This window comes from Canis aureus, chromosome X (genome assembly GCF_053574225.1).
Source record: "Canis aureus isolate CA01 chromosome X, VMU_Caureus_v.1.0, whole genome shotgun sequence".
NCBI lineage: Eukaryota > Metazoa > Chordata > Mammalia > Carnivora > Canidae > Canis > Canis aureus.
Genome location: NC_135649.1, coordinates 83,240,173 through 83,257,430, shown reverse-complemented (window position 1 = coordinate 83,257,430; position 17,258 = coordinate 83,240,173). Strand labels below are relative to the sequence as shown.

Genomic DNA, 17,258 nt, shown 5'->3' with positions numbered 1-17,258 from the left:
CCCCCTTCCAGGGCCACCCTTCCCTCGCCTGTTCACCTGGTCATCTAGGACTAATCGCTCAAAATCCTTACCAGCCCCATTCCTACAGTAAGCTGCCCAGAACAGCAGGCCGGACACTCCTGGAGCCAGACGGACACTCCAGCCCCAGCCCCACCAGAGACCAGCTGGTATCAAAAGCTAGGACTACAGGTTTCTTAGAACTGGAAAACGTTGCAGTTGTGTGGTCTGATTCCAACTCATTTCAAATACGGTAAAACCGAGACACGGGAAAATCCCTAATGGGTACCTAGGCCTTCGGGTCACTGGCCAGAAAAGGGCACTTAAGGATTCCCCGTCCAGATTCAGGAACCCCGAGAGTCAGCTCCCAGTGACTGAAAAAAAATGCGCTTTCTTCCACCACGGCACGACGGGGGTTAAAGTCCACAGCGCGCAGGTTTCCACCCGACTGCGCCTGCGCGAGTCCGGACATGCGAATCTGCCTCAGAGCCTGACGTTTCGGGCAGCCCCTCCTGATCCGGAACACGACCCACATTCCACCGGTCCTCCTTTGACAGGCGTGACCCTAACCAATAAGGATGGAGGGCTGAATCCGGCGGAGCCAATGGTGAAAGTCCGAGGGGCGGCGGAGGCGGACTCTGCGAGGAAACAAGAAGACAGGCCCAAGATGGAGGCGGCGGTGGCCGTAGCGGCGTGACAGGTGAGGGCGGGCCCCGCGGGGTTAGGTTTCTGGAGCGACCGTCGGGCGCGGGCTGGGAGCCGGGACCGAAAGCTTAGCTCCAGGATGGCTTCGCTTGGGCCCCGGCGCCCCCCGCCCGGAACCGCAGAAATGGTTTGACCCGGGGCGACCCATCGTCGACAGCGGGGGTGGGGGGGTAGACAGGAATAGGGGTGCAAGGCTGCGGGGCATGGTTTCGCCCGTCGCGTGTGGCAGTGCGGCTGCGCAGAGTTGGCAGGCCTTCGGTAGGCGGGGCCGGGCTGAATGGGACCTGGGCTGTGGTGCGGGGCCCGGACTCAACCTACACCTCCTTGAGGTCTCTTGATGACCCTTCCTTGTGGGCAATGGGGAGTGCGTGGAGACGTGGTTCAATCAATCGCTCTCCTTCTGGATCAGTGTCTGATCCGCTAGGAGAATGTTTGAGGATTCCCCCATGACTGCTCTTTATTCCTCCCCAGCCTCCTTCGATTATCACCAGTAACATGTCTGTGACCCTTTTCATTAATTAGGGGGATCTTGGACCCCTCCACCCCCGCTTTAAAACCTGTTGATCTCACCTCGACAGTGTTTGGTAATGCAGCATTACCCTCCGTCCCCCCAAGACAATGTCTAGTGATCTCCTGCTACCCACTTTTCTCCCCCTTACAGTGCCTTCAGCACAGTTCCTGCTAAGCCCTATGGAGTCCCCATCACAGTCTGGTGACTGTCCTTAGCCACCTAACAGTGTTTGAGAGCCTACTATCGTTACAGGCCAGGCCAGGGCTTAGGGATTCCTGCAGGGTCCTTAAGAGCACTGCTTGGTCCTAATTCCCATTCCCCACCACCAGCCAAGGGCATTATCTGCTGATCTTCCATTTCTTTCCCATCCTCCCATCTGTGACTCCTCCCTCACCACGGTATCTGGTAACCACTTTACTCCATTCAAAAGCCAGGACAGCCTGTTCATGCCCTTTATGTACCGGACACACCCCATTGCAGTGTGGTTTGACTTCCTTGTTAGCCCCCAGCAGAGACTCGGTACTCCTGGACCTTCCAGGACAGCGTGTGCTGCCTCTCCTTGTGTCCTTACTACCCCCTCCTCCACCCCTACCCTCTGCAGTGAATCATAGACCTTGGCCCTTGAGAGTGAGACAAACAACAGGAGAGGCTGAGCAGAGGGGAGCTGGATGAGTTCAAGGTGTCTGCAAGATCCCTTGGCTGTTGTGTGTAGATGAGGCAACGGGGTGATGTGGAGCCTGGAGATTGAGGGGGTTGTTTTTGTCCCTGCCACTTTGCTTCCAGACCATTTTTACTGGCTCTCTGAATTCCTCCTGTGTTCTAGGAGCCCCATGGCACCTGCTCAGCCCCGCCTCGGCCCGTCTTGACAAAGTCCTAGGCTCCATGGAGCCACCACGGGGCCCCCCTGCCAACGGGGCCGAGCCGTCCCGGGCAGTGGGCACTGTCAAAGTATACCTGCCCAACAAGCAACGCACCGTGGTGAGTCTGACTGGGGCAAAACGGGCAGGGGATGGGCATGAACCCAGTTGTAAGTCTTGGATCTGAATGGGGACTAGGGGTGGGAGGAGGCTTTTTACAGAGGCTTGGGAAAGTCGGCTGGGGCCCGTGTTGGGCACTGACCCAGCCATCCTCACACGTGCGTGCACACACAGGTGACTGTCCGGGATGGCATGAGTGTCTACGACTCTCTTGACAAGGCCCTCAAGGTACGGGGTCTCAATCAGGATTGCTGTGTGGTCTACCGGCTCATTGAGGGGTAAGTGTGCTCCCTCCCCCACTTCACTGCCCTCCCCTGGGTGCTCAGCCTCCCGTCCTCTCCGCAGAGGCATCTGACTCCTTCCCTCTGTGGTGCGGTTTCCATTAGTTTTCCCTTGAGTTCAGTGAATCCATGGGTGCATGTAGCTTTTGTTCCATAACTTCAGTAGCTCATTGGCCTTCGAGGTCAGCAGCTTATCTCTCCTTGGCCCTCAGGTCCTTGTCCTGTTCCCACATCTCGTACCAGAGTTTGTCTGTGTTCTTTCATGATGTCATCCATTTGCCAACTCTCTGCGCCCTGTTTCCTCATTCTCGGTCTGCCGAGCTGCGCTACGCTGGCCTTCCATTTATTCCTCTGTCCTGGGCTTCCTTAATTGTTCTGATCACCTCACACGTTGCTTCTTTATTCATCATCTCTGTGCCACATCAGCCACTTTTTTAGGGGCTTGCTTAGCACTTCTGAGATTTCATTATATATTCACTGTCTCATTTGCTCCTCACCTCATGGTTATGAGCGTGGACTCTTCAGGCTGGCCAGGTACTCCCAATCCTGTGTGGCCTTGGGCAAGTCAGTGTATCCCTCTGAGTCCCAGATTCCTCATCCGTAAAATGGGAGCAAGGATAGTAATGAGTTCCTAGAGTTGCCATGCTGAAAATTAAACATGTCAGATATTACTCCATGGATGATAGGTGTGGAGGGACTTTTGGGGGTTCCGTGCCTCCCATCATCCCTGTCCACCCTCTCACCAACTCCTTTCCATGCCCCCTACAGGCGAAAGACAGTCACTGCCTGGGACACAGCCATTGCCCCCCTGGATGGAGAGGAGCTCATTGTAGAGGTCCTCGAAGACGTCCCACTGACCATGCACAATTTTGTGAGTGTGGGGTGGATAGTCGGGGCAGACTGTGAGCCTGGGGCGGGTTTGTCCTTGACCAGGCCTCAATCTTCCCTGCTCTGTGGCAGCAGGTACGGAAGACGTTCTTCAGCCTGGCATTCTGCGACTTCTGCCTTAAGTTTCTGTTCCATGGCTTCCGCTGCCAAACCTGTGGCTACAAGTTCCACCAGCATTGTTCCTCCAAGGTCCCCACAGTCTGTGTTGACATGAGTACCAACTGCCGACAGTGAGCCTGGCCTGGGGTGGGCGGGGGAATGGGGAGGACAGAAGCTACAAGGTTCTTACAGACGGCTGACCCTTGTCCTCTTACTGTGTACCCTTAATGCCCTCAAGGTTTTACCACAGTGTCCAGGATTTGTCCGGAGGCTCCAGACAGCACGAAGCTCCCTCAAACCGCCCCTTGAATGAGCCGCTAACCCCTCAGGGTCCCAGGTAGGGATGCCTTAGCTGAAGGCCTGTTGTCAGGAGAAAAAAATCTGGAGGCCCTTGTAGACCACAAGCCATACTTCATTCATTTGTTTATTTGACAAACGTTTATTGAGCACCTACAGGTGTGGAGCTGTGGGACCTTCAGCAAGTCACCTAATCTCTCTGGGCCTTAGTGTTTTCATCTACAAAGAGGGAATAATAATACTTTTTACCATAAAGGATTTTGATGAGAATTTAAATGTGTTAAGGCATATCCAGTGCTGAGAACAAGATCTGGTACAGAATAAGAAGTCTTGGGAAGCCTGGGTGGCTCAGCGGTTTAGCACCGCCTTCAGCTCAGGGTGTGATCCTGGAGTCCTGGGATGAGTCCCACGTTGGGCTCCCTGCATGGAGCCTGCTCCCTCTGCCTGTGTCTCTGCCTCTCTCAATCTCTCTCTCAATCTCTTTCTCTCTCTGTGTGTCTCTCATGAGTAAGTAAATAAAATCTTTAAAAAAAATAAAATAAAAACTAAATAACTGATTTATGAAAAAAATAAGAAGTCTTTATTAATTACAAACACATGTATATATGTGTGTGTATCTAACTATTTCATTAATTCTTACAGTACAACCATGCTTAAGCCTTTCCATTTTGAAATACATATTATCATAAATTCCCTTTTGTTTCCTTTATGTTAAGTATTATAATACTGTAGTATTTCTATGTTAAAGTATATTATTGTCCTAAGATAGTATAAATGCATTATAAAATATGCATTTTATTTGTCTATCATAGAATGTCTGTATTTACATAATACACAATGTTAAGGGACGCCCAGGTGGCTCAGTGCTTGAGCGCCTGCCTTTGGCCCAGGGCGTGATCCTGGAGCCCCGAGGTTAAGTCCCACATCGGGCTCCCCGCATGGGCCTGCTTCTCTCTCTGCCTCTCTCTCTCTCTCTCTCTGTGTCTCATGAATAAATAAAATCTTAAAAAAAATCCTGCCCCTGTGACAGTTTAAAAAAAATACACAATGTTAATACATTGTGTTCTATTTACACTACTTTTATATAATGTAAAACACATTTTTATGTAATATAAAATAGTAAAGTTAGGGCATTGTCACTTTTAATTATGGGTATATGTGGATTAGTTATTTATGAATTTAATTTCAAGATAGTGAAAGGGGCATTTAAAAATACATTTGTGACATTACAATAAATATATGTAGCATATATATTTATATATTAACATGTGCATCTATGTATAACATATATAGTTGACCCTTGAACAACATGGGCTTGAACTGCGTGGGTCCACTCTCATATGGATTTTTTACATGCAGTACTATATTTTCTTCTTTTTAAAAGATTTTTATTTATTAGAGAGAGAGAGCGCGCGCGCGCACGAGCGTGCACAAGGAGGGGGAGGGGCAGGAGAAGCAGACTCTCTGCTAAGCAGGGAGTCAGATGCAAGGCTCATCTCAGGACCGCAGGATCATGACCTGAGCTGAAGGCAGACACTTGACTGACTGAGCCGCCCAAAATGTATTTTCTCTTATGATTTTATTAAAAATATTTATTTTCTCTAACTTTATTGTAAGGATACAGTATATAATACATAGAACATACAAAATATGAGTTCATTGACTGTTTATGTTATCAGTAAGGCTTCTGATCAACAGTAGGCTCTTAGTAGCTAAGTTTTTGGGGAGTCAGAAGTTACATGCGGCTGTTCAGCTGGGCAGGGGATTGGTGGTGCCCCTAATCCCTGCATCGTTCAAGGATTAAGTGTATAATGTTATAATATGCATATTTGGAGCCATTGGTGTTTTAATACAGATAACGTGTTGTATGTTATATAACAATATATTTGAATAGCATATGTAGGTATATATTCCCCCTCCCCCCGCCGCTATATAGCTTGCTGTTCTTCCTTTAGGTCTTTTTAAAAATTAATTGATTATTAAAGATTTTATTTATTAGAGCACGCATGTGAGAGAGTTGAGCACGAGGGAGGGAGGGGCAGAGGGAGAAGCAGACCCCCTGCAGAGCAGTGAGCCCAAGTGGGACTCAATCCCAGGATCCTGGGGCCATGATCTGAGCTGAAGGCAGACACTTAACCAACTGAGCCACCCAGGCTCAGTGAAGACCTCCTTTGGGTCTTCACCCCAATGTCCCCTCAGAGAAGCCTTTCTACACCTTGCCCAGGACACTTTTTGTCTCCATGTTGCTCTGTTTCTTTATCACACCTGTCACCAAGAGACATGTTAAATGTTTGTTTTTTTATGGCGCTCTCTTCTTAACTGGAACATCAGCCCCACAAGGGCAGGAACTTTTATTCATTTTGCCCACAGTTTTATTTCCACGACCTTGGGTGGTCTCTGCCACAGGGCAGGCACTCAGTAAGTGTTTCTTGAGGAGATGAATAACAGCAATGACAGTAGATAGTTACTGTGAGCTACATGTACATTTACTGGGGTGGGGGGCGGCTTTACTTGTTCTCTTGTTCGTTTGACAGTGATCTCACAGCCTTTCCTCTGCCAGCTCCTGCACCCAGCACCGCGACCCTGAGCACTTTCCCTTCCCTGCCCCTGCCAACACCCCACTCCAGCGCATCCGCTCCACATCCACTCCCAACGTCCATATGGTCAGCACCACAGCCCCCATGGACTCCAGCCTCATCCAGGTTGGTGTGGAGGGGGTCGGTCAGAGAAGGCACCGGGCAGAGGGGAGACCATGCCTCTTGGCTCCCGTGTCCTCTCTCTGACTCCTGTCCCTCTTCTTCCAGCTCACTGCCCAGAGTTTTAGCACCGATGGTGAGCCCACCGCCCCCCGGCCATGCCCCATGCCCCCTCACCCCGCCCCGCTTGCCTCCACTCACATCCCCTCCACCATTGCAGCTGCTGGTAGTAGAGGTGGTGGTGATGGAGCCCCTCGGGGGAGCCCCAGCCCGGCCAGCGTGTCCTCGGGGAGGAAGTCCCCACATTCCAAGTCCCCGTCAGAGCAGCGGGAGCGGAAGTCCGTGGCTGATGACAAGAAGAAAGTGGTAAGCTCCGGGGGAGCATTGGGTGGGGGGTGCCCCAGGCTGAGTGATGAGGGAAGTGGGCAGGCTCCTGAGATGCTGCCCATGTGGCCCACAGAAGAATCTGGGGTACCGGGACTCCGGCTATTACTGGGAGGTGCCACCCAGTGAGGTGCAGCTGCTGAAGAGGATTGGGACGGGCTCGTTTGGCACTGTGTTTCGCGGGCGGTGGCATGGCGATGTGGCTGTGAAGGTGCTCAAGGTGGCCCAGCCCACAGCTGAGCAGGCCCAGGCCTTCAAGAATGAGATGCAGGTGCTCAGGTGAGATGGCTTGGGTGCGCATGCGTGGGTGGGGGTGAGTGGGGGATGGGGACCAGGCAAGGCGATGCTCTGGGCACTTCCCGCACGTCACCCGCGCCTATGTTGTGTTAGAACCATCACTGTAAGCCGTTTCTCAATCAGGGATATTCCTTTCCTCTCTGGGAAATAGGTATGTGGTGAGGCCCTCTGATGATATTGTTTGTGTTTGGGTTGATATTAATATCAGTTAATGTCTCCGCCTCCAAAACGTGGGTTTTCTCATTTGCCTGCTGCGAAATGGGTATGGCCCAAGGACAACAGCCTTACTGTGTGCATTTAATATTAATTGCATGATGTAAACCTCATTGCCAGGAAGGCTCGTGTCCTGCCTTTTCCTCTGCTCATATTGCATCGTTAGTATTAGGTTTATCGTGTTGGATTCCTGTTATTAGTTACAGCAGTGCCATAATTTAAAGAGCAGTGTTACTTAACTTAATGTAGTCATTGTGTGATTAATGATTGTAGTTGCTCTATTTAATATATCATTAGTATATATTAGTTAATTTGCACTGAGAAACCCTGGTGTGCCTTTTCTGCCACTCTAGTTACTGCCACTCCTGGAGTTGCTGACATGGACTTTCCCTCTGACAAATGGTCACAGTTACATTACAGAGTTGATGTTACCGTAATTTCTTGTGCTATTTTAATATCTATCCTCATTATGGATGCCGCAGTAAGAACACTTTTATTCTGTTCCTCTCTGTGAAATTATTTGAGCACGCTCTTAGTTTGTATTGTATTATGTATTAATATTTTAGCTGTAATCTGACCACCATGAAGAACGCGCATGTCCTCTGTTATCCACTCTGACATGAGCAAAATTGCAGAGCATTGTTAGTGTTGTTTGCATTTGCGTTATCATTATAACTGCAGTTACTACTTCTCCAAGGAGGGAGGGTTCTCTTCTAAACCAGAGGTGATCTGTTCATCCGTGACAGCATTTCTGTTCACCTAGACTCAGGTATCCAGCAGCAATAACAAGGACAGTGACATTTTCAGGGTGCTTACCTGTGTTAGGTACTGTTCTAAGCACCTTACAGATTACTTACTAACTGTTCTTCCCAACATCCCCATAAGGTAGCTAATATCATTATCACGGTTTTGAAGTTGAGGAACATGAGGCCCAGAGAGGTTAAGTGACCTCTCTGAGGTTGCACAGTGAGTACCTGGGGAAGCCTGGATTGGAACACAGGATCAGATCTGAGTCCTAACTCCACAAGGCTCTTGCGGTGATTAACAGGATACAGTCACATGTCACTGGTGTTTTTACTGGCGTCTGTTGGTATTCTGTATCAGTGAGGAAGGTTGGCATTCCACTTTCTTGTCTGTAAAATGGTCACAGGCCCAGGTCATGGTCAAGGTCAGAGGTTGGCAGGGGTCGATGATGGAGAGAGCCACTGGTCGGTAGAGGGGTGGGGGGCAGTAGTCTTTCCCTCCTGCTTTTGTTGGGAGACTTGGATGAAGAAGCTCGGGACAGGAGCCCCGGGACGGAATCACAGCCCATCAAACATATTTCACAGATGCATTGAACTATGTCTCAGGGCCATAGTCTGGCCCTGAGCCTCCTAAAAGACAAGGTGGAAATGATGACAGAAGGTAGCAGTGAACAGTACCATTCCTAGTGCTCAGAAAGTGACGGTTGTTCCTTTTCTTTCCTGCCCTGGTACCACCCTCCATGCCTACAGGAAGACCCGTCATGTCAACATCTTGCTGTTCATGGGTTTCATGACCCGGCCAGGATTTGCCATCATCACACAGTGGTGTGAGGGCTCCAGCCTCTACCACCACCTGCATGTGGCCGACACACGCTTCGACATGGTCCAGCTCATTGATGTGGCCCGACAGACTGCCCAGGGCATGGAGTGAGCCTCCCAGCCTAGGAACAAAGGGAGGGGGTGGGGAAAGGAGGTAACCCCCAGCCAATTTACCCTCTGCTTTCACCCCCACAGCTACCTCCATGCCAAGAACATCATCCACCGAGATCTCAAGTCTAACAGTATCTGCCTGTCACTGTCTAAGGGCTTGGGGGGGGGGGTGAGGGCCTTCTGGGGATGCATGGAGAGGGGCATGTGTCAAGTGAGTCCCTACCCAAGTCAAGATTGTAGCTAGTTTGTGTGATACTGGGGGGCTTCTGGTCAGGGTCCGAGGCACGACTGGTATGGGGGCATCAATGGGAACCTCTCAGTCAGGATGGGAGATGGGGTTATTGGAGCTCCTGTAGTGGCCCTTGACCCTGGTGGACATCTTCCTACATGAGGGGCTCACAGTGAAGATTGGTGATTTTGGCCTGGCCACAGTGAAGACGCGGTGGAGTGGGGCCCAGCCCTTGGAGCAGCCCTCAGGCTCTGTACTGTGGATGGTGAGTTGGGCTGGCCTGGGGCCATATAGATAGTGTGAGTTGCTGGGCTGGGATGTGGGGAGCCAAGCGGGGATGGGGTAGCTCATGCCAGATGTGGGTGTCTAGACTGCTCATGTTTTATCTCATGTGGATGCTCTGAGTTGTACCCAGTGTGGCTGGTGGGATCTGGGACTAGGGCCAGCCATTGGCTGACCTCCATGGTCCTCTTGCCTGGTCTGGTGTGCCCTATTGAAGGCAGCTGAGGTGATCCGTATGCAGGACCCGAACCCCTACAGCTTCCAATCGGATGTCTACGCCTATGGGGTTGTGCTCTATGAGCTCATGACCGGCTCACTGCCTTACAGCCACATTGGCAGCCGTGACCAGGTGAGCCCCCCACCTTACCCGCAATCTCCTAGGCAAAGGAATCCCTTCAGCCTCCAAACCCCAGATTTCCTCCTTTGTAAAGACCAAGAATGCCACACTTCCCCCAGAAACCCAAAGTCTTCAGGGCTGAGGACTCCCAGAATCCTCTGGTCTTCCCTACCTAGAATCCCCTCCTTCCCTACACATCTCCAATCTTCTGGGTCCTTGAAGTCCAGAATCTCCTGAATCCTCTATACCTGGAATCCACCGTGGCCCCCAAACACCCAGAAGTACCCTGGAACCTGTAGGTACCTACAGTCCTCTGGCCTGGGTACTCAAAATCCCCCAAGTCCCAAAGGCCAGAATCCCATTTCTCCCAGTAACACAAGTCATTTGTGCTTCTGGAATACTCACAGATACCAACAGTTATTCAGGCCTTGGGCATCTGGCAGGCTTTGGGGGCTCAGGAACCCATGATACTCTAGGTCCCAGACTCTCAGAGTTCTCCAGGTTTAAGGCATGGACTCTCGCAGGCCCTCAGAAACCTGGGACACTAGGCTCCAAGCACCGAGCACTCACAGTCCTACAGACCACATGGAACCCATAGTTCTCTAGGCCCCCAACCACTACAGAAATACAGGCTCTGGAGGTTTAGACTCCTTGAGCTCTTTCTGGACCCAGAATTTCATATTTCCCCTGACTTTGGTACTTTCTAGGCTGATAAGTCCCCTTGAAACCTGTGAGGGTAGGGATACCTATAATTCTTTACTGCTCCCAAACTTAAATCCCTCTGTTCTGCAAGTAGAGCATCCTTGTCCTCAGAAACCCAGAGTCCTTGGATCCACAAGTTCCCCATGATCTTCCAAACCCCAATACCCAGAGTACCCTAGTTTCCCCAAGAAGGAGCCTCCAAAGCCCCTTGAGACCCAGAATTCCCTCAGCCTCCCAGCCCAGGCCCCCAGATCACCCCATTCCTGCCCCTCCAGATTATCTTTATGGTGGGCCGTGGTTATCTGTCCCCGGACCTCAGCAAAATCTCCAGCAACTGCCCCAAGGCCATGCGGCGCCTGCTGTCTGACTGCCTCAAGTTCCAGCGGGAGGAACGTCCCCTCTTCCCCCAGGTGAGCCAGGTTGGCGGGCTGGGCACACCGGGGAGGGTGAGTCTGAGGAGGAGGAAGACTCCCAGGTGTCAGTGGGAATTCTATATGTTCAAGGCTCAGCAGTCTACGATGTGTATGTGCAGGCACACTTCCCCGTTAGGCTGGGGTATGTGGGTGTTGGGGTGCCCGTGTGGCTCTGGACACCCCTCCTAACCTACCCCTGCCCCTAGATCCTGGCCACGATTGAGCTGCTGCAGCGGTCACTCCCCAAGATTGAGCGGAGTGCCTCCGAACCCTCCTTGCACCGCACCCAGGCTGATGAGTTGCCCGCCTGCCTACTCAGCGCAGCCCGCCTTGTGCCTTAGGCCCTGCCCCCAGTCACCAGGGAACCAGTCTCAGCCTGCCATGCCAAGGAGCCCTGCCCACCAATCAGTGTTCTGTCTCTGCCCTGATACTGCCTCAGGATCCCCCATACCCATCCTGGGAGATGGAGGTATCCCCATGTGCTTTTCCAGTTCCTCTGGAAGCAGGGGGCCCCCAAAGACCGAGACCCCTGCTTCCTCCATAATTTGGTTTCCTCTTGGCTTTGGGGATAACTTCTAAATCTGGGAGCTCCTCTATCTCCAAGCTGGGCTTTGTGGCAGGGATTCCACTCAGAACCTCTCTGGAATTTGTGCCTGATGTGCCTTCCACTGGATTTTGGGGTCCCCAGCACCCCGTGTGGATTTGGGGGGTCCCCTCTGTGTCTTCCCTACCATTCAAGGACTCCCCTCTTCACCAAGAAGTACAGAATTCTGCTGGGCCTTTGCTTGTTTATTTTGCTTCCCGACTCTTCTCATGGGGTTCAGAGCCGCTGAAGGGTGGGAGTGAGTCCAGGCAAGGAGTGGTGGGTGGGGGGGAATGCGGACCACACAAACAGCGCCACTGCACGCATCACCACAGGCGGCACGATGAACGAAGACCACATATGCCAAGCACGGCACGAGAGGAGGCCACGTCAGTCACAGACACAGACATCACGGCAAAGGTGGGGAAGTGGAGGACCCCTGGCCCTCCATGTGCAAAGGAGTCTGGGAGGATGGGTGGAGTTTGCATATTTAAAGATAGCTGTCAGAGGCAGGAAAGTGGGAGTGTGGGTCCCTGGGGAACAGAAGAGTCCTAACCCTAGGAGGGCCTCCCAATGTGTTGAATGGGATTGGGGCCGGTTAGGAGAAATCCTTGGGCTGGATAGTGGCATCTGAAGAGGTGGATCTCTAGAGATGAGAGATCCATGGAAAGGGGTGCCAAGGCCGGGGTTTCTTAAGGATTTCGGAAATTCTGATGGGGAACAAGACGAACTTGAGAGATCTGGGACCAGGAGTATGGTTTTCCAAGAATTTCAGGGCTCTAGGAGGGGAACTCAGCAGTGTTAGGGCCAGAACACGTTCCCTGGTGTTTGGGAGCTTCTGGGGAGGAAAGTGCATTCTCGAAGTGGAGGGGAGCCAGGAATAGAGAGAGGTCTTTAGGGATTTGGAGGTTCTAAAACTGAAAAGTTTTGAGGTCGCCAGGAGTGGGCTTTTAAAAGGACTCAGGAATTCCAAAAGTGAGAATTGGATTTAGGACCAGGAGTGAGGTCTCCCCAGGGACTTGGGCATTCTGCGGAATGAGAAGAGGGATCTTGGTGGACCAGGAGAGGGCTTCTCAAGGGATTTGGAGACTCAAAAAGTGAGAAATGGATTCAGGGCCCAGAGAGGGGTTGCCCAGGAGCAATTAAGGGTTCTCAGGGTGGGGTGTCAGTCGGAGAAGAGGCTGGCGAAAGACTTCCTCAGGCTGCGGATGGTCTCAGCTTTCACCTCGTCCTGGCTAAGGCTGGGCCTGGGCGGGGCTGGCTCTGGAAGGTTGAAGGCATTGGTCAGAGACTGGGATTTGCTAGAGAGAGACAAGGTGGAGGCATGGGAGGAAGGGGAGGGGAGGAAGGGAGGAAGGGGAGAGAAACACAATGTTACCCCAGGCCCGGCCCAGCCCTGCCCCACTAGTCCTGGGGCTGTGCCTGTGACCCTCCCACCCACCATCACAGGCGTGGACCCTAATGGATTCTCAGGTGGAGTGGGGGAGCCCTGGGCCAGGCTGGGAGGACTTGGATGAAGCCTGGCCTTAGTGGGAAGAGTCCTAGGCAGAACCTCTCTCTTCACATTCTAGGCTAGATTAGGAGGAGTCGGATGTGCAGGTGAAGATGGGCAGGGAGCTTTCCAGTGTGGGTGAGGAGTCCCAGAGGGAGCACGGTAGGGTCTGTACCTAGGACAGGGCCCAAGACAAGATGGCGTGCGGTGGGGGGCAAGTCCAAGAGGAAGCAGTTGGATATGGCAGGGAGGACTTTTGAGCTAAGGTAGGGGGAGGCCTGGAGTGGACCAGAAGAGGTAGAGGGGACGGTGTAATGGTTTGGGAGGAGACTGGGGTGGCCCAGAATGGAGCCTAGGCTGTAAGGGAAAGCATGAGGACAGCTGGGAAGAGTGTGAAGTGACAGGAGGACTGTGAATTGGGCCGGGAGGAGTCCATTTGGGCAGGAGAAGGGTGCGTTTTGCTAGGAAGGTTCCAGAGCGGCAGGGAGGTGCTCACGGAGGGTCAGCAAGGTGCGGCCAAGAGGGGTGTGGGAGGGTGCTTTCCCAGGGGCCTACTAGGAGGATTCTGAACTATAAAGGTTTCTCTGGGATTCTGGCACAAATCTTAGATGGAGGGCAGGAGCCTCTGTGAATTGGGGCAGTGGGGGGTGGGGTAGACAGCTTGGAGGAGGGGTCTGCCCAGACTGGAGATCAAGCTCTTGGGACTCCTGCGTGGGACCTGGGTCCGAGGAGACTGGGAGCTGGGGCCACTCTCCTGGTGTAGGAGCCTGTTTTGTGAGCAGCAAGGCCAGGGCTGCCGTGGGGTCCTCTTACTTGAGCTGGGGGTGCGGGGGTCCCCCGGCAGTCGCAGGTGACGGCACATCCTGGCTGGGTTTCTGGGCCAGCTGTGGCTTGGCGGGTCGTCCGGCAGGGCCTGGGCCACTGGGCCGTGGCTGCTGCGTGGTGGGTGGCCCAGTACGGGGCATGGGACCCGCCTGGCTGGCCTGGCGTGTGGGGCCGGCAGGGCCTGGGGGTTTCTGGGGTGGGCCCTGGCGCTGCTGACCACTCGGTGGGGCTCCGGAGGCCTTCGGCGGAGCCTGACCAGAGACGGATGTCTGACGAGTAGCCTGCGGGGGGCCCGCTTGGCGCTGGGGAGATGGGGAGGCAGGTGGGCGGGCTGCTGGAGGTGCCCCGGGTCCTCCTGCCACCGGCCGGGATTGGCGGCCTTGAGCCTGGCTCAGTGGCTGGGCCTGGGACACAGGCTGCTGAGGCGCTGATGTGGGACTTGGTAGGCGCTGGGGTAGGGGACTGCCAGCTGGGGGTCCAAGGCCTGAAAGGTGCTGCTGGCCCTGTGGGGGCGGGCGCTGCTGCAACGGGGGTCCCTGGCGTTGGGGGCCTGGGCCTGGCTGTGGAGGGCCACCTGAGGGACAGAAAGAGCATACACGTGAGAGGTGGCTGGCGGGGGGTGCTAGGTGCCAGTACAGTTAGAGGCCTGGGAAGCTGGCCCCTCACTTACCCTGTGGTGGGGGTCGTTGCTGAGCAGGAGGCCCTGAGGGCTGCTGGGAGGTCTGGCGGCCCAAGGGCAGGGCCCCTGGGGACGGAGTCTGCGGCAGAGGAGCGGAGCAGGAGAGGTTAAAAATAGTTAGCGGCTGGCGGCTGGAGCACCAGCCAATCCAAATGACACGGGCTCCCCATGTGCTGGGTGTTGCCACCTCTGTGGCTGAGAACTGAGGCGATGTCAGGCTGTGGGGTGGGGGACTGGCTCCCAGGGGAGGGCTGGGGGGCACTCAGGGAAGTCAGCGTAGGGGCTCTCTTAGCAGTTTTTAAAACAATTGGTGACTGCGGCCACATGTGCGTAAGGCGGTGCCCTTAGCCTGCTGCTGATCAGCTCCGGCAGCGGGACCAGGGGCCTGCCTCCTGGGGTGGCTCGGCCCTCACCCAGCACCAGGGGCCTGACCTGGCTGTGGGAGCCCCTGCCGGGGGAGGCATCCCGCTGCTGCTGCCTGGGCAGGGCCTGGGCCATCTTGTTAACCACAAGCTCCACGATGAGCTGCTTGTCTTCGTCTTGGTGGTCCCCGATGAGTGGCATGGAGGAGCCCACCACCTGAAGGGGGTGGGAAGAAAGGGACCCAGTGAGGACAGAGGAGGGAAGTGCCTGCAGGGGTGACAGTGACAAAGTGCCTTAAGTTGGAGAATTGCATGGCTGCTGCCAAGGAAATGAGAAGCACCAGTTTTGGCAGTGTGAGGAAGGCTTGTCGTTTCTGAGGCCCCTACGGCTCGTGGTGGGGTGGGGGGTCTACAGCTGAGAACAGTTTGAGGAATTAGGGCCCGAGGGCCAAATCTGGCCCAACACCTGTTTTTGGATGGCCCCTGAGCTAAGGGATGGGCTTTACATTTTTTTTTAATTGTTAGGAAAAAAACCAAAAGAAGATTTCACGCCACGTGAAAATATATGAAATTTAAATTTCTGTTGTCTGTACAGTTTTAGGGTAACACAGCCATGCCTTTTTTTTTTTTTAAATAATGTCTTTGGCTGCTTTTGCAGAGCAGCTGCAACAGAGACTATATGGCCCACAAAGCCTAAAACGTGCACTGTCTGGCCCTTGACAGGAAACATCTGCCAATCCCTGCTTTATAGTTTGCTAGGTACGCTGCCATTTACAAAGAACTTCGTGGCTTATAGTTTACAAAGCTCCCGTCCTTTTCAAGGGACCAGGGGATATATGGCATGTTTAGACTTTAGAAAATGCTTTGCCCGGGCACCAATGTTTACAAAATGCCTTACCATGTATAAAGCATGACCATTCACCAAGCACTCTGTATTTTCAAGGTACTTTACAGTTTATAAATTGCTTTACTATTTCCCAGGGGCACCACTGTCTACAAAGAACTTTAGAACTTTGAAAGCGGTTTGCTTTGATAACAGCGGCCTCCTGGTTTACAGAACTTTTTTTTTTAATAGCTTTATAAAGCTGTTTATACTTTGCTGTTCACCCAGCACTTCCTATTTTATAAGGTACTTTACAGTTTACTAAGGGCATTAGTAAAGCAACCTTCTGGGCCATGGAGAGCCTCACAGTTTGTGGAGTGTTGCTGCCACGCGCCTGCTCCTCCCTCTGTACCCCCGCCGCTTTCTGGGTGCTCTCACCTCAATGATGTGATCCCTTCCATCCTTGCCGTGCAGTGCTTCCACTGCGCAGATGTCCAGTCCCCCGAAAATCTCTGAGCATGTATCCACCCACAGCTTGTACCTGCCGAGACATGGGGCAAGGCAGCCTGTCAGCGCCTTGCTGGGGTGGCCACACATCCCCACCCCCCTTCTTCCCCTCCCTCAGGGCCTGGGCCACCGCCACCTGTCCGACATGGCAATCTGCTCGAGCATTGCAGAGCCGGTGTTGGTCTTCCAGTTTCCTGACACTGACGTCCTCCTGGGGGCGAAGAGGAGAGATGACAGAAGCTCAGGGGAGCCCAGGCCACATGAGGTGGGGGACCCCAACCCAGGCCTTGGTCTCTGCACTCACATGTAGGCTTTGTAGTTCTGCCCAATCTTCTGGACGCGCACGTCGTATTTGGCATCAATGAAGGGTTCGGCAGTGGCATATGTCTTGGTCAGTGCCACGACACTCGCTATGTCCTGGAAGTCATGCTGGTTGTCTACTTTGACCTGTAGGAGTGGGGCAGGGGTCGTCAGGGCCAGATGAGGACAGGGCAGCTGTGAGGGCAGTGGGAGTGCCTTTGGCGGGGGCATGCACACAGATGACACGGCTGGGCTGAGTACACAACAGTTGTGTGGATATGCCTAGGACCCAAGCCTGCATAATCCCGGGTCTCCGGGTCTTCACACATGCACCACAGACACACAGAGGGGTATATGCAACCTTGAACATACTAAGAAATGGCAGACTTCTCCGCTTTAAATGGGTAAGCAGTATGGTGGGTGATTTATATCTCAGTAAAGCTGTGGAAAAATTGTGTGTGTGTATGTATAGTCTATGCATACGAGCACCCAGACACAAAGTCAGTTGTATACACAATATGAGAGCATACAGGAGAATAGACACAAACGTACAAATTCCGAGTCGGCTTCCTACATACACAGAGCCAAAATCAGGTGGGTGGGAAGCACACAGGACCCCAGGACCCTTGAACATAAAAGCTTACACAGTGTGTGTTCAACACAGAGGCATGATAATACACAGACACAGTGCTGGATACATGAACAA

At 53.1% G+C, this 17,258-nt stretch overlaps 2 protein-coding genes across 3 annotated transcripts in view; one reads left to right on the top strand and one right to left on the bottom strand.

Annotated features, from left to right (window-relative positions):
- The first annotated feature begins 492 nt into the window (after nt 1–492).
- ARAF (A-Raf proto-oncogene, serine/threonine kinase) lies at nt 493–11,760 on the top strand. Its single transcript, XM_077888484.1, has 16 exons — nt 493–697; nt 2,037–2,191; nt 2,365–2,468; nt 3,240–3,342; nt 3,435–3,589; nt 3,697–3,795; nt 6,316–6,457; nt 6,560–6,587; nt 6,672–6,817; nt 6,912–7,114; nt 8,839–9,015; nt 9,103–9,149; nt 9,394–9,512; nt 9,747–9,878; nt 10,844–10,978; nt 11,188–11,760. Exons 2-16 carry the CDS (start codon nt 2,096–2,098, stop codon nt 11,320–11,322), a joined length of 1,821 nt encoding a protein of 606 aa, XP_077744610.1. The 5' UTR covers nt 493–697; nt 2,037–2,095; the 3' UTR covers nt 11,323–11,760.
- The window catches only part of SYN1 (synapsin I), a 49,703-nt gene continuing 44,194 nt past the window's right edge, over nt 11,750–17,258 (bottom strand). Inside the window, exons 7-13 of one of the 2 annotated variants that reach the window (XM_077888446.1) lie at nt 16,557–16,699; nt 16,389–16,463; nt 16,184–16,286; nt 14,993–15,139; nt 14,552–14,639; nt 13,870–14,455; nt 11,750–12,865 (exon numbers count right to left, since the gene is read on the bottom strand). In XM_077888446.1, coding sequence (XP_077744572.1) covers nt 12,730–12,865; nt 13,870–14,455; nt 14,552–14,639; nt 14,993–15,139; nt 16,184–16,286; nt 16,389–16,463; nt 16,557–16,699 — 1,278 coding nt within the window. In that variant the 3' untranslated portion in view covers nt 11,750–12,729. The remainder of the gene's footprint in view (nt 12,866–13,869; nt 14,456–14,551; nt 14,640–14,992; nt 15,140–16,183; nt 16,287–16,388; nt 16,464–16,556; nt 16,700–17,258) is intronic. The other variant, XM_077888447.1, reaches the window with a different exon arrangement.